The sequence below is a fragment of the Falco cherrug genome, chromosome 1 (genome assembly GCF_023634085.1).
Source record: "Falco cherrug isolate bFalChe1 chromosome 1, bFalChe1.pri, whole genome shotgun sequence".
NCBI classification, from domain to species: Eukaryota; Metazoa; Chordata; class Aves; order Falconiformes; family Falconidae; genus Falco; species Falco cherrug.
Genome location: NC_073697.1, coordinates 37,781,982 through 37,802,860, shown reverse-complemented (window position 1 = coordinate 37,802,860; position 20,879 = coordinate 37,781,982). Strand labels below are relative to the sequence as shown.

At 38.8% G+C, this 20,879-nt stretch overlaps 1 protein-coding gene across 7 annotated transcripts in view; it reads left to right on the top strand.

The window, feature by feature from the left end:
• CLCN3 (chloride voltage-gated channel 3) overlaps positions 1–20,879 on the top strand; it is a 70,828-nt gene that overhangs the window by 21,126 nt on the left and 28,823 nt on the right. For 2 of the 7 annotated variants that reach the window (XM_027799904.2, XM_027799902.2), the window contains exon 1: positions 8,291–8,501. The exons of the other annotated variants lie outside the window; for them this stretch is intronic. In XM_027799904.2, the coding sequence (XP_027655705.1) occupies positions 8,420–8,501 (82 nt within the window). In that variant the 5' untranslated portion in view covers positions 8,291–8,419. Of the gene's footprint in view, positions 1–8,290; positions 8,502–20,879 lie in introns of those variants that run through there. 7 annotated transcript variants of the gene reach the window in all.

Genomic DNA, 20,879 nt, shown 5'->3' with positions numbered 1-20,879 from the left:
TTAACAGATGCTGCTGAGGCAGTTATTACTGACTTGGCAGCCTGGTGGTGTGTTACTAAGTATGTCCTTCTCCCAGGCATGCTGTATGAATAGCGTAAAATGAAGGAATGAAAGCAGAGAAAATGCGATGGTGTATATATAGGTATGTGGAAAGAAGAGTCTGAAGCGTACAATAAAATAATTAAGTCTGATTTGATGGTAAAGTCTTTAGGTGATAAATAACCAATATTCACTACAGCTTTAATAATATTTCATTTATTCATTTTACCTTTGATTTGTTCTCTTAAGTCACCAAGGGAGGCAGATATGATTTTAACCAAATTTATGTCAGGCTGCATTCTTGTTTTCTACCTTTGAGGATATTCTTGCTTACCAGCATTTTAAAGTGAAAGCTTTTAATCTGCTTGGATTAAACAGAAATGTTATTCTGGAAGAGGGTATCATGATGTCCCTGAAACACAAGAACAGGTGTACTGGGTCAAACCACAAATCCACCTAGCGCAGCATCCTGTCACCGACAGTGGTCAAAAGTCAGTGCTTAAGGAAGAGTAAGAACAGGGTGAGTAAGTCATAGGCATGTGAGTACTTGTACAGCAGTTTTGTATGGCTAAGGGCCTCTCTCAACTGTGTAGTGGTTTTTAGAGTTTTAATCCTTATCAATGTATTTGTCTTGCACTAACTTTTTCTTGAAGCAATTCTTTAGCACCTGCACCATCCTTTGGCAAGCTCTAACAGCTTAGTTACGTTTTAGGTGAAGAACCACCTTCTCTTCCTTATTTTGAACCTAAATCCAGTATAAATACTGCTGAGAACAGCTATGACTGCCAGAGTCTTGCCTAGGCTAACACCGGCCTGTGCATTAACTTAGACTTCCTTGTTGCTCACCCTCATACAGCATAAATGTTTAAGCTCTTTTCTTGTTGATAGTTGCAGCTGTGAAAAATATTTCTGCTATTACATAAGGGTTTTAGGGGGTATTATTAGCTTATTAAAATGAAACTGCTGTTGAAAGAGCAAGGTTTGATATGACATGAGGACAGGGTGACCTGAAACTAGGCTGGCTTGATTATCTTGCCAAGTACACTTACTCTGATAAGGCCTATTATGCGTTGGCCATATGCATGTAGAAACTAACAAGGATTATCACGTGGATAGCATGGTGCTGTCACTGTGAAAGGTGGTAGTCCCTTTTCTCATTTTTAAGAGGAGAGTGGAAAGAATCATAGATTTAAATCCCAAGTTTGAGCAGTGATTTAATTAGAGAAAATCAGTGAGCAGGTATATTTATTAATCACTAGTGTGAGCTATCAAATTGTTAATAGCTTGTGTTTTGCTATACCTTTATACTCATTAACAAAAATTTCTTGTTGTCCTTGCCCTTGTTGTTTGTAGTGGTCTTGATTCTCTACAACAATGACTATTTTAAGAGCTCTGTTATTAGAACAGATGGTGAAAAAATTCTTTCTATTGCTACTTATTTCTTTCCTTCTTCAGTTACCTCTTTTCCAGGTTAAGGACTTCTGGTTTGCTTAGTTGGACCTTGCAGGTATTCCATGCTTTGAATCCTTTTCACTGCCCCTTTCTGAACCTTTTCTAGTGTCTGTAGCTTAAGGGGGGGATCGGAACTTTACATAGCATTTGAAAGATGGGCATGTCATGGTCTTACTCTGAACACTACAAATACTGAGCTCAGAGTTTCATGGAATTCAAATATGCCTGGCATAGTACAGTAATATGTGTTAACAACATACAAAATGGCTGTTGGCACTGTGTTCATACAGCTTATGTGTGTATGGAGATATAATGTTCTTAAAGATGGCAAGTAAGTTTCATACCTAGGGAGGAATACACGTTGGTGCTGTAATTTTGTCCCCTGCACATACTTTGAACAGCAAGTTGGAAATAGTGGCCAAAAATAAGCAGCCTTAAAACTGAATAAGGGCAGTCTAGCAGAAAAAAAACTATTTCCTTATATGCATTTATGTAAGAGGAAAAATAGGATCATCTTGGTAGCAGAATTTTGACTAAAAGGAGAAGTAAACTTTAGGAAAGCTGCTAAGTAAGCCAGGATCACTTCCTACTGATGCTGGATGTTCTTGATGAGTTGTAACTACAGTCTTAGAGTGGAGTGTGAGGAAAGGACACATACACAAAGGTGAAAACACAGTAGGACTTCTGTAGTAAAAGCCTACCCTGTAAAGAAAAAGAACAGAAAAAAGACAGAAAGTAGTTAAGAATCTCTTCAAGAATCAGAGAAAGTGACCTGTTTGCAGAAAAGAGCCAGCAAAGAGCCTTTTCCTTTCCAAGTCCTCCTTACAGGATTACTACAGTGAAACCAGGTATTTTTAATGTCAGTGTAAAGCTAACCAATTAATAAAAAAAAAGGAAAAAAACCTCCACTCCTCACACTGATGGCTGTATGTAGTCTGTTAATGTCAAGGATTTTTTTCCAGCATCATTGGGTTATAGATCAAAAAAAGTGTGATGGACAACCCCAGAAAGAAGTGAAAAGAAAACTGAAGAGAGTAGTTTTGCTTTCAGTGTTTTGGGCCAAGATGTCAAAGCAGTCTTCAGGGACCAAATGCTTGAGGGTTTTCCAGTTTATTTTTGGTCTTGGGTATTAATGTTGCATCATGATTTCATTATTTCCTCTTATTCTCTGTTTCTTTCTTCTCCTGCCCAAAAGTTTTGCATGGCAGTGAGGAGTCTTCATTCCTTTTTTTATTGATTCCCAGTGAAGGTTGGGCTGCCCTGGGCGGAAGTCAGCATCCGAATTGAGTCTCAGATTTGATTACACAACATACTTGCGGCTCTGTGATCTGTTCTGCTGCATTCTGTTTGGTTGGGTTTGACTTCAGAGTAAAAGCAGCATTCGAAGTTATACAGTGCTGTAGAGGCATAATTCAAGAAGCTATTGTAGCCAGTGAAGAAGCAAGCTTATTAGGCTACATCCTGGAATAAAGTGTTCTCTGCTGGATGAAATGATTGTGAGCAAAATTAAGTAATTAATTTGTGGGAAACGGACAATTATGAAAAAAGAAACTGTGATCAAGAAGCTTTTTTTTTACTCCCCTGTGTAATAAAATGCAAATATAAAAAAATGTCATTGTGTATTACTACCAAGCACTTGCCTCTGGGTCTTTTTGACTTTTGTTTAAACCCCACCTGCCTTGAACTACTCAACAGCATATGCTATAAGTTTATGATGTTCTGCTTTAATTTTATATTTGGTTTAAAATTTTTTTCTGTCATTGTCTGCCTCATTGAGGCTTTTGATGATAGGGCAATGGAAGTGGCTTAATGGAGTCTTCTATATATAATCTGATAAATAGCTGGGAGCTTTTTGCTAACGCCACTGGTCAGGCACAGTGTTCTAGATAATGCTGATGAATGAATTAAGTTTGGGACTCTAAAAGGTTGTTTTGTTTTTGTTTGTTTGGGGGTTTTTACAGTGTATTAATTTGAAGCTACGTATAACTGAATGCTTGCTCTCTTTTTCTCCCTCCTTCTTCCTTTTTCTGTGATTGCATCTTTGAGTTTTTTCATCTTGGACCTTGTCTGGGTACCAGAACTGGAAGAAGGATGTTTGTCCTTCCTTTGTCTTCAGTGTTCCCACTGCTGGCTCTGTGTGACCCAGATGAGAGAGCTGTACGATTTTATGTGGAATGAACAAAGTCAGACTGAAGGGGCTGCAAGATTAGTAAACTGAGACAAGTAAAAGGAGAAGTCAAGGTGGTAGAGGGATTAGACCTGGGCTTAATTTGGCTTCGTGGATTGAGAAAAAGGGTAAAAGAAAGAATCGGGGGGGAGGGAAGGCAGGAGAATAAAGCTGGAAAGAAAAGGAATGAAGGAAAAGGAATGGGGGGCACAGTAAGTTTTGAGACGTTTTGTATATACTTTTGGTGCCCTGTTGTAAATGGATGCTTTCATGCCCAGCCTTCAACTGAGGGCGCATATGAGTTAAATTATTTTTCAGAATGGTTGGAGATGGTAGCTGTTTTGAGGAGTGCTCTATTATGTATCATTTTTCAAGAGAACATTATCTTCTAGCTCTGGTGACGGAGAAGCCTTAGTTTTGAATAGTGATAGGGGAAAAACATACAGTTAAAAGTCACCAACATATTTTGCATCACTGACACTAACATTTGTAATTATCAGATATGTTTTTGGCATCTCTTCTTACTTTAATGAAATAATTCAATATCTCCAATCTTATATTTGGAATTTCATAAAGGACACAATTTTCATTTTCGTTACCTGGTACTATGAAATTACATTCACCAAAATAAACCAAGTAATTGAGGGGATTGAGAGAATATGTTTGGTTTATATGTAACAAAGTGCCTGACTGTTTTGCTTAAACCTTATCTTTTTAGTATGAAATGGTGGAATAGTGCTTCAGAATTAAAGCCCTCCCTCCAACCTTGGGTAAGCAGGCCATCATACCTCAGTGATACTCCCCTTCTTTTCACTGGTCTTGTTCTGTCACCTCAAAACACCTTTCCCTGGATGTGTATCGGATGTGTCTAACCTCTGACTTTTTCTTATATTTTTGGAGGCTTTATTTTGACTGTGTTTCTTCTCTCTCCCTAAAAGGGAAAATACAAGGTGTGGAGGGAGGATTAAGGTATCTTTCTTCATATGCTTTAAAGGTGTGTCACCCATAGACATTGTGATATTTCTAGAACAATGGGCTTAAAGCCCTTTTCTGCAAAGATAGATGCATATAAGTGATGGTTAACACCACTGTGTGCCTGTTGAGAACCAGAGGAGCACTCAGATGTGTGAAGTTATTTGGGCGCGGAGGATTTCTGGGACAGAGGCTTTAGTCTATCATTACTGTGATGAAAGCAAGCTGCTGTACAAACCTGCTGTTTACATATGAGCTGTTCTATGTACCAAATTGGCCATTTTAAGGGTTTCTCAGTCATTGAAAATAAGGCTATTGCAAGACTAATTTTAGGCCTTGCAACATGTGTTCATAATGTTATGTGCTCTGTAATACCCCAAATACCTAGTTAACCAGACACACCATTTCACTAACTACAATTTTGGAGTTTGGTGAACTTCACAACAGAAATAACTGTCGTACTCTTTTGAATATAACATTGTCAGTTTAAATCAGACACTATTTCAGACCATGTAGAAGAAGAGTAATTTGGAAAAACTAAATTGTATAGGCTTCTAGACGTTAAAAAGAAAAAAGACTGACTTAACTAGTTCAGGTTACCACACATAGTATCTGTCTCTTTTGGTAAAGAAAACCCACACAATGCTTTTCATGGTATCGTAGGAAAGAGAATACACACAGTGGTAGTGGTTATGAACAATGAGAACACAAGCTGCTTGTAATTGAGAAGGGAAAATGACTGTTCTGCTTTTAAAGACTAGACAAAGGGCTGTATTGCGCAGCCACTCTATAAGCAGTGACCTTGGAAGAGCTGTTGCAGTTTAGTATTAGGTGAACTCTTGCAATTTTATGTAGCAAATACAAAGTTGTATCTGTTTTGCACTGCAGACTTCTTGTTATTATTTTCCCTTGTATCTAAAGTTTATCCAGTACAACTTCCAACTACTTACACCTTTTATCTTTTCCAACTTGGACTTAATTTTTAGACTTATGTAGAAATTTTGCATGTCCCTTATTCCAGTGAACACGTTTAGGCCAACAAGTTAGCCATTTCTTTGCTGTGACTGCTTTTTATTATCAGCTCTAAGACATTCTAGGCCTTCAGTAACCACATCAGATTCTTAAATGAGCAGTGATTTTCCAGACTCTGTTAATACAAGTCCTTTATATCCTTTATTTCATATTCTCTTGAATATGGAGTTGAACTTAGTGTTGACTTCTATAATCGACATAATAAATGCACTGACAGTTCCTTCTTCAGGTTATAAAATTGTTGTTGCATTTCTTCCTGCTAAGAATGACTTTTTATTTAAAGACTTACAATAAGATTACAGACTTCTTTCCAGGTGCTGTTGAGATAAGGAGTTGAGAGTGCTCAGGGATTTCTGTTGTACTACTTAAATCATGCACATTACATTGACTTAAAGTTCAGAGGTGCTTAGGTTTGTTTTTTCACAGGCAAAAAGAAATGGTGAGAATGCATAAATGGCTCTGAAAGTCACGTCACTTTTGGATATTCAAGAGCTTTGATTCAGTTGCTCATGTTGAGAAGGTGATTGTGGGAGGCCACTCTTCAAAACCATTTCCTTGTCTAGATGACAGCAAATAGAAACATCTGTTCAACCCAGTAGAAGACACCAGTATTTTAGAACAGAGTACCTGTGGCTCAAGGGTTACCTTTGTCTTGGAGGTGATAGTCTTTAAGGTTTGAAAATGTATTTTTGCTATATGTATGCTCTCCCCCCCCCCCCCCCTTTATTCTCACTTGTTTTTGCATCTATAGAGATAACAGTATTTTCTCAACATTTGTATTGGAGCCATATTTTTAAGATTTAATACGTTGACATATGACGTAAATGTAGTATTCTTTTATGTCCTACTCTGTGCTCAAAAATATAATTTATGGTACACAGCTTGTGACATTGGCTTATAACATAAACCACTTCCTGAAGAACATACTTGGAAAATTATTCAAGAAGCTAATGCACTGTAAGATTTTTTGTTTTAAAAAGAGTTGTCTGTCTTGTCACTTTGAGAGGTGAAAAGACCTACATAATAAAATTTCTTCCTTTCCTTGTGTCCTGCGTGAATGAAACGGATGCTGGGCTGTGTTGCTGCGGTCACGCAATATCCTCAACTTTGCCAAGTGTGAATAGTCTCAGTGATTTCACTGGGACCCCTTGGTTATGTAAATTATGTGTGTTTGTGTGTATACATACACATGTGCAAGATGTGTTGAAGTTTTATACTGAAGTAGTATATCTAAAGGTGTGCATATGCGTTTTCAGCTCTTGAGAGCATTTTTTTTAATGTAGTTTGACAAAAATTAATCTCTGCAATTTAAAGGATTGTGTAGTTAATGTATGACACATTTTACTGAAGTGGAACACTTAAACCAACTGAGAATAATAGATCAAGGAACATGATTTTATTTTACCTGCTGGAGAGGAAGGAAAGGAAAAACAATGTGCAGCTCTTACATATTCCATTCCAACTGAACTATGGGAATCTCATGTAAAATGGTTTTCTTACCAGTAATTGCAAGATAGGAGCAGCACAAGATCATACAGTAAACATAAATTAATATATGTATATAATAACATCTGTTTCAGTTGTGAGCAGTTACATACTCAGCTTAAGATTTCCTATCTTTAGAGGCCGGTTCGTTGAAGTGCTCGGGTTTTGCCAAAGCTGTACCAGTCACTGTTGGATGATGTATCACCTTGGTTAGTATTCGTGTGGGTTGGTGCCCATTTTCAGTCTGCGGCTTTTAAAGGACTGGGAGCATTTTGTCAATGTCTGGAGTAACGCAAGCTTAAGTATGGACTTGTGTTTATTATGTTTTGTGCCCCCCCCCCCCCCCCCCCCGTTTTTTTAATATCAGTGCTGATACTATGCAGCTGTAATACCAGGATAATAATCACAAAAAAAATGGGAGACACCGTACAATTTTAGTTAGATATGTTTGAATCTGACTTCACTGCTGTAGAGTTTAAAGCTCTGCAGTGTGGAGCGGGGGGTGGAGGTGCAAGCGGGGTAAGCTGGCCCCGGGGAGCCGGGTTACATTGTTCTTCCTCCGTGGTAATCATGTTGATGTTTGAAAAGAGTAAATAAAACTACCGGGAGCCAGGCTTGCCCCCCACCCCGGTGCTAATACGTGAATTTTCCCTTCCAAAGACAAGGCGAGTGTGACTCTGAGTGGGTCTCTGCTGGTGCGGCTCCAGAAAGGCGAACAACGTGCGTGCAGATCCCGGGGTTGTTGGTAGCTTTGCCTTTCTGACGGAGCGGTGACCCCCGTGCCCTCGGTGGCAGGGCTGCGGGGTTGGCAGCTGCAGGCGTGCGAGGGAACTTGTTCCGCCGCTCGCATGCCCGGCCCCGAGGCCGTTCCCTTCGACGCTTCGCCCGCCGGGCGGGGCGGGGGCGCCGCGGTCGCCCCCCCCCCCCTTCCCCAGGTGGCGGCCGGGCTCCGTGCCGCCCGCCGGCAGCCACAGCCGGCCCCTCGGCTCCCGCACCGACCAGCGCTGCGGCCCGCGGCGGCGGCGCCCCCCCGCGGCGGGCGGGGCGGGGCGCGCAGGTCGCGGGGCCGCGCCCGCCGCCCGCGCAGCCAGTGGCAGAGGCTGCGGCCGCCCCGCGCTGACATCAGCGGCGGCAGAGCCGGCTCCTGCGCCGAGGCGGCGGCGCGCAGGCCGGATCCTGGTCAAACATGGCAGCGTCCCCCGCGGCCGCCCTTGTGTAAGAAATGCCGCGGCCCTCCTGAGCCGGCAGACGGGCTTCGGGTTCGCCACATCCATGGATGTCTCTGCCGATCCCTATCTGCCCTACGATGGCGGGGGAGGAGATGGTATTCCGCTCAGGGAGTTGCATAAACGAGGTACGCCGAATTTACGTTCGAGTTACTTGTTTGCATATCTGGATGTGTGAGACTGGTGTTCCGATATGAAGCTGATGTGTGGAAGGCTTGTTAATGATCGCACTGCTTTGTTTTGCCAGCCCGATGCCTTTTGTAGGAGGAGATCTCGGGTCTGGCTGGTCCCTGCGCTGTCAGTGACTGTTTTCTCTCTGGGCAGATTAGTCCTGCTTCACATCTTTTCGGCTTGTGACTCCATCTTCGATGTGTGGCAGTCTTTCCTTTTTCTCTCCCTCCTTTCCCGCCCCCCCCCCCCCCTTCTTTTTTTCTCTTAAATCAGTAAAACCATCTCATAAACAACACGCATCCCCCCCCCCAATTGTGGTTATGACTGACCATGACCAAATTGGCAAGAGTTTATTAAATAGGCTATTTTCATGCCTTTCGCTAACTTGAATAGGAGCAGTGTTTGTCTAGCTTTGAAGTTTCTGTACATGCTTTTAGACTTGACTCTTTGTTGACATCTTTGATACGAGAACGGAAAGCTATATAATTGCAATACCTCAGTTAAACCAGTATTGATGAGCTCTTAAGAAACTGGAGCTTTGTCATAGATTATTTACACCGTTGCTTGCCAGGAAGCAGATTTAAAAAAGAAAAGAGTGTTATCAGTGTTCAGGGAGGGGGGATCCTCTTTTGAGCTTGCCTTTTGTTTCTTACTGCAAATTTAAAGCAGAATACGTTCTATAAAGGTCTGGTTTTATACTGAGAGAAGTTATGGCATGTGTTGGAATATAATGAAGTTATGCCTTCAAATTCTGAGGATATAAGTGTGGCTTTTTCTTGGTTGGATTTCATGGTTACATTTTCATGTTTAAAAACAGTAAATGTAGCAAATTCTCAGTTTAGTTTTGTATAAATCAGCTAATCTAAAATTACACAGTTATCGACGTTTATTGCTGCTAGTGATGGTATAAGAGAGGACGTAGGCTAAGAATAAAGATACGATTTACATTAATTTTCCCCCCATGTTAATTTCTAGTTTCACCTTTCCTTTTAAACACTTTATTTCTATAAATAAATTAGGTTACACTTTTTTTATGTTCATCTAGCATTTTTAGCTGTGTTTTAGTAGCTTACATAAAAGGTTATTTGTGGTGGTCTTTTTATGACTTTTAGGAGATTTTTCAGCATATGTTAAGAATATCAACAAGTTCCAGTATGGCTTATTTTAAGACAAGCATTTTTTTTCTAGGCCCTGATCATTAACTGTATAGCAAGTCCTGGATAGATCTCCAAGTCAGGCTTATGAGAAATGAAGGATGGTATTTTCTTAGCACATTTGGAAGGTGTGAATTGGAGATCTTATCAATGTATATAAATACGTGAAGGGAGGGTGCAAAGACAGAGCCAGGCTCTTCTCAGTAGAGCCCAGCGACAGGACCAGGGGCAATGGGCACAAACTACCAAAGCACGGGAGGTTCCCTCTGAATATCAGGAAGCAGATTTCTACTCTGAGGGTGACTGAGCACTGAAACAGGTTGCCCAGAGAGGTTGTGAATTCTCCTTCCTTGAAGATACTCAAAAGCTGTTGGGACGTGGTCCTGGGAAACCAGCTGTAGGTGCCCCTGCTCGAGCAGGGGTGTTGGACCAGATAACCTGCAGAGGTCCCTTCCAACAACAGCCATTCTGGGAGTTTAGATTTGTAGATAAATTTAAAGATGAAACCTGCAAAGGAGCCCTAACGCACTTTCAAACTCTGGAAGTTATGGCTAGACTTTGAAATGTGATCAGCTTTATATTTCTGGAAATTACCAGAATTTAGTTGATTTTACAATACAAAAAGTAGATATTCGCAGTGCAAAATGGTGTCTGGCACATCGGAGTATTGCTATTAAACATACAGTTTACAAATAATTTAATGAAAACAGTCAAGGGTTCAACTTGGTGTTCCCATTCTGGTGGCACCACTAGGAACCAACAAGAGAATTCCCAGTTGTGACTTGTCACTTTTTGCAGTTCCATTAAATTCTGTTAGGGGTTGTACTTCCTATATTCTAATACTGTATTTCAAAACCAGTGTTGTTGGTGCTTCTTGGGTTTGCTGTACTGAGTTTAGTTTAAACAAACAAACAAAAAAGAAAACCAAAAAAACAAACAACAACAAAATCCCAACAGTGTTCCCATAATCACTTGCAAATCTTAATTTGTTAAGTACGTATGACTCATAAGAAAATTGAGTCTCCAGACCAGTTTGTTCCATAGATTTCATCAAAATTTGTATTTCTTGCAGATTGACAATAATACCACAGTAATCTGTTACTGTCACCTAGCTGTCAAAATAAGACTTAAAATGCTAAAAGATAAACCCAGAAATTTAAAGTCTTGACATTTCTTTATTATCTGTGAGTCTAGAAAAGGATACTATCAAGATTTTTTCCTCATGTAGATTTCTGAGCATTGTAAGCAAGTTAGGAGAAAAGAGATAAAGGTACTGGGAGAAAACAAGCTTAGTTGTCAAAGCCTGTGAAATTCTTTTCCCTTATTTACATCCTGACAGCCCTTCTGTCCTGCAGAGTAATGTTCATGTCATGCAAAACTGCTTTGTAACATCAAAGCATTTGTTGCACTAATTGACTGCAGTGGCTCACCCTAAGTGGCTGTACCTCAGCAACGATGAAATAACTGGTTAAACCATTAGGGGTCTTTGAGGTTTAATTAACGGGCTTTATTAATCTTCGTTGTGATGAAATACAAAATATTATAATACATTATTATTAAAAGCTTGACCCGTTGGTTTACAGTAAGAAGATACTTTATTTTTTTCAGTGCAAATAAGCTGTAAAATACCACATGGAAAGATTTTTTAAATACTTATTTATTAATTGTGTTTATCTTTTAATTATAATTACTCATCAGTTTTCTCATCGATAAAAATACAGGTGTTACTGAATACTTCTTATCAGGATTTCCTTTAACTAGCTCTGTCCTGAGATTTCTTTTTATGTGGTACTAAATGCATCATTCCAGACCTCCTTATTCTCCATGATATAATGAAATAAAACTGCAGGAGCACAGTTCGCTTCTACTCTCTTCTCTGATAACTAAGAGAGTTAACAGTACTACTCCCCTCAGAGAGGGTTTTTCAAATCCCGATTTAGGATTGCATGTATCATAAGTAACTGACACATACGCTTTTTCATAAGAGTTTGTTATATAATAATCCATATGCTGGGATATATGTTGTATTAAAAAATAAGTAATTTATGTTGCTGATTTCTCTGCCCTTGGATTTATTTTTGCATCATTTTTGCTAGCTGGACCATTTTGAAATTTCCAAATAATGAGTTATCTTGTTTGTCTTACAATTATTCACAGACATGCTCACACTTTTGGATTTCCCTCCTGCCTTTTGTTTCCTAAGTAAGCATTCATTTTACCATTCTTTAAAAATTTGAAATCTCTGCAATAGCAGAACATGTATAGTGGCCAGGCTACCAGCAGCAAAACTTGAGCTTCAGCAAGAATGAGGGTTGTTAACTCCCTTTTATTTGTTACTTATGCATAAGTACGTCTTGAATTTTAGATTTTGCATATCCTTAAGCAAAATTAATGAAATACTGTTACACTAATAATCTGCGATTGAGTCAGTAGCTAGGAGATGTGAAAATTACGTATATAAAGAGCACACCAAACTTACTTAGGACTTAGTTTTAGTAAACCTAAGTTTTCTGAGAGACAAGATAACTCACAATCTCATTTATTGCACACCAGTCACCACTGCATGTAGGTGCAACTCCTGTTGCTTACACTATACTATTAACAGTAACACTGGGGAAACCACTCTATTCTCCCCCTCCAGTTTCACCTGCGATCATAAGCTGTGGGGGAAAGGATGGTTAATAATAATCCTAGGAAGAGTCAGATGCATACTGAGCCAGTTCAGATCCTTTAAGTGGTAGAAAGTTACACTTTTGTATTTTAGGCTGCATTTCTGCTTATGGGCCTCTTATGTTTAAGAATTAGTAATAAATCAAAAGCCATTAGAGACCAAAATTCTCAGTGTGACCTTTGAAGTAAATGGGTGTGGAAGTTTTGTATGCATGCTCAGAGCTAGAGTTTGACACTGTAATTGTATTGTAGCAAAGGAAGAGTAATAAAATTAATTTTTAGACTAATCGGAGGTCCACAGAAAATGTGATTGATTGTTATAGTTGTCTAACATTGACTGCTTTGAGAAGAAGCATTACTTGAAGAAACTCAACATGGTTATGGCACTGAATTTCTGCTGCACTTTGTTCTAAGGTTCCTAGTACGAAAAGGGGATAAGGATTTTCAGTTGAGTTTAATGTATTTGTCTTTGGTGATTAATGTGAAGTACCATGACATATAACTGCAGTTTGTTGTAGGTAGTCACAGGTGATCTGTCTGCATATGCTGTGTGACTGTTAAGGTTCTCTATTAGGCATGTATTTTTCATTTTAGGAAATAATTTTGAGGTGTACTGTTATCTGAAATATTAGAAAGCTAATGAACAAATCAAGATTATGCCCTCCTTGGGCCTGAACATGGCCTAATTGGGGTAATCATATTAGCAGAATTATTATTTTTGTTGCAGCCTGTCTTTGTCCTCCAAAACAACGTATAAGTAAGTAGCTCTTATGTACATGCAGCAGCAGTGCTTAGAAATCTAATTATTTAAATTTCTGTTGTTCTGACCCTTATTGCCTTGGCGTTGTTAGATGATAATTACTTCCCTTTTGTAATGTTTGCTTTATCTAACTTCACGTGTCTTTATACCTTTTATTTTTCTCATCTCCTTCCTGCACTGTTCATCTTATATTTATGTTGTAAATTTAGTAGTGTGGGGATCCCCATAACTCTCCACTTGCATATATGAAGTCCCTATTCATTGTAGATGTAATAAATATAATTAATTCTGGTTTTAAGACTACATGAAAAGAAATCTGTAACAATAAAGCCTTTTTTTCTGCTGCACCATAGAAACAGAAGTGTTTCTTCCACCTAAAGTAAAAAGCCACAGCTATTTATGTTAGCTTTTTCTTTTTTTTTAATTATGTACACATTGAGCAATACTTGACATCTGCTTTGCCGCCTTCTCAGATTCCTGTGCATTTGCAGTGGACGCAAGTCTCCAAAAGCCTTGGTTTAACTCTGAGGTGCTACTATTCAACTTTCATTTAACTCCTACTTTTTAAAAGGTTATTTGTAAACCCACAGGTTTTTGTTTGTGGTGGTTTTTTGGTTTTGGTTTTTTTTGTTGTTGGTTTTTTTTTTTTTTTTTTGTAGAAGAAGTAGAGGGAAGGGGATTATCACTCAGTACTTTGGTAAAGCATTTTATTTATTTTCTTGTTCTTCCAAACTTGCTCTGAGTCTTCCTGTTTCCCACCTATCAGATACTTTCCTGTTGATTTTTTTTTTTCAGTTTGTGTATATATACTTTTGTCATTTTTGTATGCATTTTGATTGTAATGCAGAGATCAATTTGTGCTTGTAAGCTTTTGGTGCAGTTTAGAAGAGCCAGCTGCAAAGACAGGCTTAAAATTCAGTTACACGCAAAGGGGAACGTGTTACTTGATTACATAGATTTCAAAATCATTAAATCATCAGCGGTAGTGAATGATAGCAGTCTGGCATGGCATGCTGTGCCTCTGATTCTGAAACTTAAAAATTACCTCTAGTCAGGAAAAGACAACAGTGCTTAATGACTCCTCTTGAGTGGTTACAGACAATTTAAATAAACTGTCAATTGTTTCTTGTCTTTCTTTAATTGAAAGCCTCATATTTTGAGGTCTGAACATGGAGGCGGAGGGAGGCTGAGGCACTAACATGTAATTTGTGTATACAAATCTTCTTTGTTACAAGTGTAAACGATCCTTCTGGTGTGAGTTGGGTTCCGGTTGCTTCCCTGCCTCCATTCTCCTTGCCCCTTAATACCCAAGGACACATGGGTGAAGCAAAGCCTTGGATTAGTATCTGGCCTCCGGAAAGCTACAGCCCCTGCTGATTTTAACACTCAGCAGATTTGGATGGTCATGTCAGGGAGAGCTTATTCCAGCCTTCGGTGTAAACTGATTAGCTTCATTTTCACTCACAGAGGTGCGTTTATTATTATTTTTTTTTCTCCCTCCTTTTACACTACTTGGAGTAGCACAAATGAAACATGTTGCAATGCTGTCAGCCAGGATGACTGTTATGTGGAATACTGTGTAGATGTGCACTGTTTAGAAAAAGGGATGTGTGAGCAGCAGCAAACTAGTGTATTCTTGCTGTAAACATTAGCAATTATGTAGCTTCTAGAGAAATACCTTTGAGAAATTGGGTCCTATTATTGCTCTGCCATTGACTCCAGTATTGACATTGTTCATCTGTTACTGTGTTCACAACGCTGAACTGTTTCTAAACGTAGCCACCTTTGGGAGTTTTGAGCTCTGTGAAATGGATGTTACTGTATAGTGTGTGGATATTAATATTTATATAGCAGTTTTGAATTTTTTCCAGCAGAAATACATAATCAAAATCTAACAAGACCCCAAGGGTGCATTTATATATTTCAGTATAACTAGTCTTACAGTTTGTTGCTGTGGAAGTGGGTTAACTTGCTTGTCATTCCCCATCTCTTGGTTCTTACTCTTGCACTGGCTCTTGTTTCTTGTCTGACAGCACAGAAGCTTTATTCCAGCTTGTGTAATAGCAGATTTTTTTTTTGTTGCTGTTGTTAGTTTCGTTTGCTTAGTAGCATTAGCATGTTTGGTTTACTGTGCAACCAGATCCAAGGGTGAGGGTAGACGTGTGTGACCAAGAATGGGAGGGAGAAACAGGGGGAGCAAGATCTCCTATTTGGGTGGCAGCAGTCTGTTAGGTCAGCTCAGCCTTACTGTGTAATTATGTACTGAGGTATGTCTCATTTCATAAAATGGAGTAAGCCGATACATGCTCAGTTTGATACAGTGGTGTATGTTGTGATGCACATTCAGATGATGTATAGCATATAGAAGGGGTCTTAAAGATTATCATAAAGTTATGGTCCCTTGTTAACTCTGCTAGCCACCCTCTTAGGCCTGTTCATGTCTCAGTTCTGTATCTTACTCTGTGGAGGCTGTAGCTGTGGAGATTTGTTTTCTAGGTGATACTGGTTAACTGTTCAGATAATCACATAGTGGAGAAGCACATAAAAGATATGTCATGCACCGTTTGATTACCCAGGGTGCAGCATTTGTCTTAAACCTTGATGTTTCTTTTCTCATTTTTATGAGAAAAGAAGGAATACTGCACACAAGGAAAGACTTGGGAAGGATTGTTGAACAGTTATGCGGGAATTATAAGCGTCAAGTATATTGCAAAACCCCTTTCTTGTGTGTAACTGTATTTAGATAATTGAATCACTAGCTCCTGCATTTCTTTAATGTCAGGTGTTTTAAGTGTACTTTCAGTGGGATTTTTAAATCATAGAGCGTGGAAAGTAGAACCCAGTGCCTTCCCAGAAGAGAGCACCAGGAAGAAGAGAGAACTGAGGCCCACTCAATGGCTCTTCATTTCTTCATACCAGGGAAGGATAGCAGGACTCTTGAAGATCTTTATGATCTGCTGGGTTCCTTTACTGGGGACTTGTTCCAAGAGATCTGTGAAGTGAAAAATGCAACTGTATCTATGTCAGCAACTCATGTTTTGATTTGTTAGTGTTTTAAAATGTTTTATTGTGAAAATTTGTGAACTGTACCACAGTGACTGTACAATAGTTAGTAGTGATCTGCTTGTGTTTTAAAGGTATTTGTCCTTACTGACGTGATCTCTTCTTCTTTTTAAATGAATTAGCTAAAAACTTCCCAGACATTTTTCTCTAAAAACCCCACAACTTTCATCAGCTGCCTGTTGCCCAGGGTTGCGTTCAAATCTGAAAGAAATCCACTGAAAAAGGACAAAGGACTGTGGGATAACTATTAGAAGAGGTGAGGCAGCCTTTGAAAGTGCTGTGCATGGCACCTGAAAAATGCTGTATGTGATCTACATAAATCAGCTTTCTGTCATGTTTGTCATAGTTCCAATATCAATCAACACTGAAGACTACTTGTATCAGGCACAAATACAGAATATGAAAAAAGAGATACTCCTTGTCTCAGAGGGGACATAAGGCATGGAAGAAACTGTAATGTATAAAACAACTTGTATGAGTATAGCAAAATATTAGTTCTGTAATTTCCTTGTTCTGCTTTACATCAGGAAAGACTAGTTAAACAAGAAGGAGGGTGGGTAAGTGTTGGGAGCTAACAGCCGTTCAGTGTAACTTCATGTTCAGAGGGAAATGAAGGAGAGCGTGGTAAGGACTCCTTTTTCTGTCAAGCGTAGTGATTTTGGTTTATATTTTTTTTTCATTCTCATTTGAGAAAAACCAACAAACAAAGCAGCTAACTCTTTGGAGAGGAGAGCTTTTTTATGATATGGGAATCTACTTCTCTTGTTGCAGTTTTGTCTGAGTAGCAGGTTGGTTTGTTTGTTTTTGCTGTACCTTGTTCTAGTCAGGTGTCCCAAAGTCCGGAGTTTTACTGTTAACCTTAGTGCTTATTACAATTTTTTTTCTTTCAACATGATGCAATGTTCTGTATTAGGTTTTTTGTTGCCTTTTTTTTTTTTTTTTTTTTTTAACAACTTCGCTTGAAGCAGTTCTTCAGCACAACCGGAGCTGATTGCTGAGAAAGGATTGTGCTGAAGGCTTGGAATTACATGCATGAAAGGATAACAAAACTCAGCTGCCTTCCCAAAAGGTAGTTCAGGCAAGACCTACAGTGACTGAATCACCTAAAAGAGATAATCTCATTTCTCTGAAGAAGCATGTTGCTTTTATTGTCTAGGAGCTTACTGTCTGCAAGCTTGCAGTCTGTGATTGCAGCAGCTTCCTAGTTATGTGTAGAGAATACAGGTTTGTTAAGATGGTAGAGGATGCCAGCTGCCTTAGTTTTGCAAAGTGTGGATGGATTGTGTTGAATTTGCTTTGTAAGGATTCCTGAGAGGTGTATTGAGTGTCTGAGAGGATCAGTGTATTACTGTTTCCCTCCCTGTAGTAACATGGGTTATTTTGAAATAACAGTAATAATACAAGTTCTGCCTGCCACTTTAAGTATCTGCTTCCCAGTGTAATAAAGTCTTAAGCAAACTCAAATGTAACAAAAAGAAGGCACTACTTTATTTACAGCTGCAGAATGGCTCAGGTATGTTCATATGGAAAATGGGGGTGTGCTCTTACAGCTAGAGGTTGTACCTGTATACCTTGTGTGCTAAGCGCCTGTTGCAGTTTTTAAGACTAACACTGCTTGTATTTTGATGAAAAGCACTTGCATTGAGTTGTAGCCTGAGAAGGAGTCTTGAAACTTGAGGACTGGGTGAAAGGGGAAGGAAGGGGAAATACTTTCTGAACATTGGGACTATCCAGAAGCCTTCAGTTGCTACATGCTACAATTTATTGGGGTAATGATTTCCTGCTTGGAGGTTAGAATGTTGTGATGAAAAATGTATATTATGGTAAGGACTTTTAATAAAATCTATCAACTTGAAAACAAATTTATTGCCAGTTACACCTAAATGTTATTAAATGATGAGAATTTACATGTGTTTATGCTGATGAGAACCCTTATCAGAACTGGAAGGAGCATCTTGCTATGTGAAATGCTAGAAAAGGAAGGGAAGTGGAAGTTTGGAAAATGTTGAGTATTGGTAAAGGTATATTTCTGTAAATTCTTCTTTAGAATAGTTATATGCTACATAGGTCATTATACTAGCTGGAGAATGTCCTCTCCCACTGCTATCACACTTGCATGTCTTAGGTACAGAGCATCAGATTTTGTACAGGTGTCCTCTTCACGGTCCTCTATAGGGCAGCCTTTCTACCATGTGCTAATGCCGGCTATCATGGCTGCGTATTTCTCACTTGGTACAAGTTTATCAGGTTATCAGGGCAGCACTGCATTCAACAAAACCACCTCTGCAACTTCACGTCTTGTTCTGTGTCCTCCCTATCATACAATAATCACTTACATTCCAGTATTTGGCGTGCCAGCAAATGCTGGGAAAGTAAGAACCTGACAGAGTTTTGGTGGGATTTTTATTGCATCTGGGCAATGATAGTTCTTTGTAGTCTACTCCAGGTTCTGCTTGAGGTCTGGTGCAGTGAGTATGATGCCATCCCTGATGCTTTCCCTGGAGAGAATTCTAATTCAACACCTTGTCATATGCATAAAATCATCTGTTACTGTTTATGGACATTTATAACTCTCAGCTCTCCTTTGCCTTGTGCTGCATAGGATTGCACGCTCCTTACAGCTTGATACTGCCTCACGTATAGCAGGGCATAAAACAGACTGTCCCGGGGCAAAGGCAAGCTTTTGTCTTACCGTGATCATTAAGGTTCAGGAAACTTCTTGATCACATTGTAACTTTGTAGGAGATTACTCATTAAATTGTGGCTGAATTTACATCCCCCTGTTTTGTGAAGGAGGTTAATTTCATGTAAAAATAACGTTTTCATAATATATTCTGTTATTCTTATCATTTTGAGAGGTAAACTAATCATTACAGTGTGAATTTTGTTACTGCCTCTTCCACAAGACCAGCTTGCCATTTCAGCTAGCCAGACATTTATCTTAAGACTTCCTTTCTTGTTAGGAGAATTGGAAATGGCAAGAGAATTGAATCCCTTATCCTAAAGCAAGGTTTTCACAATCACCTCTAATAGCAAATCTGATTTAATTTGTTGTTGTTAGCCTTTTATTAATGGAAGCATAGGTAATGCTTCTTTACATCTGCCTTAAGAGAGACTAGCAGCAGCTTTGTGAAGAGATTTGCAGGGCTTAGCTATGGTGAATAGATGAGGGAGAATTTAATATGGCATGTACTAGGGAAAAAACAGTATTAGGAAAGATGGCAGCCACTCTAGCATGAAAGAATGGTATTGGCATTGTTGAGGAGTTCTCACCTCCATTTACATTGTCTTCTTATACTTTAAGATTTAAACCCCCCCCAATAGTAATATTTTAATAGTTATATAGAATTTTAAGCTTTTCTATATATAATGTGTGTATATGTAATAAATAGTAGTTTGTGTATCTTAAAAATTTTAGACTGCATTTTGTCTTAATAGAATTTTCGTATTATTTTCTTCTGTGTTGTCTTTCATCACAAAGAAAATGTCCAAATAAATACTGTGTTACATAGCAGGTATAAATGAGACCTCTTTAAGCAGTAGATGGCTGAGACACACATCTTTGGGTCTGAGTATAGTGGTAGCTGACACACTGCTTCTGCTACATCTCAGACTTCACAAGTTTAAAGGCAAGAGACACATTTTACCCATGTATAAATTTTAATTAGTTGCTGATGAGAGCTGGGGCTGCTGACCTCTGCCTTGGTAGCATTTGGAAGTTTACAGATAGGCCATTTGAAGACTTCCCTTTTTTTTTTTTTTTTTTTTTTTTTTTAGTAAGTTGGAAACTTCTGCTGATGACACCAAGAAGCTGAGCCTGCAATTAAAAAAAAACATCAAAAAACCAAACAAGAAATTGTAACTCAAAAAATTCCCGCCTGCCTAACCATCCCAGTATCAGTCTAGTGAAATGAGTACTAGCGCCTGTCAGCTGATAGAAATCTTGGCTACTTTGGGCCTATGTCTTTAAGAATAGAGATTACTGTGATATGCTGTATGCTGTTGGCCACATTTTGTTCTTAGTCAAACAAATGAGAGTAATCACTCTTTAAATCATTGTCTGTTAACCTCGTTATAAATGTTCCCTTTATAGCAATTGCTGTTGCAGAATCAGTTTGATCGGTGGGCAAATGGTGGCTGTGCTTTTATGTAGGCAGCTATCCAACTGAAAATTATACTTGCGTTCTGTAAATACACCACAGGAACTCAAAAGATCCAAGTTATTACAGAATTGATGACATCTGAAAGCTTAAAAAAATTAAAACTTTCCTGATCACTTGTGAAGAGGGAAGCATTCTTGGTACTCCTCTTGCTCTCCTTATTCTAAGCACTGAAAGAAATACTGTTGGGGGATGTTGCTGTGCAAGCTGCGTGTGAAATAACTAGCTAGCGATAACAAATTAGTAGAAGACATTTTCTATGTCTTGAAATACATACAGTATTTAAAACTTTTCATGACTTAGGACTGTTCTGTGAATTACCTCAAAGAAACAAAAATTTAAAAAACAAATATTTGCTTGGCTTTCTGTTACCTTTTTTTTTAAGCTGTACTGGTAATCTCTGTTGTTAATGTACTTTAGGTTTGGTTTAGACATTTAGGAGAGATTGGTGATCAATGATATGTATATTTAAAAATAACTGGCAACTTAGGGAAGTGCAGTGAGCTTTTATAGCTAATCTGATTTTGT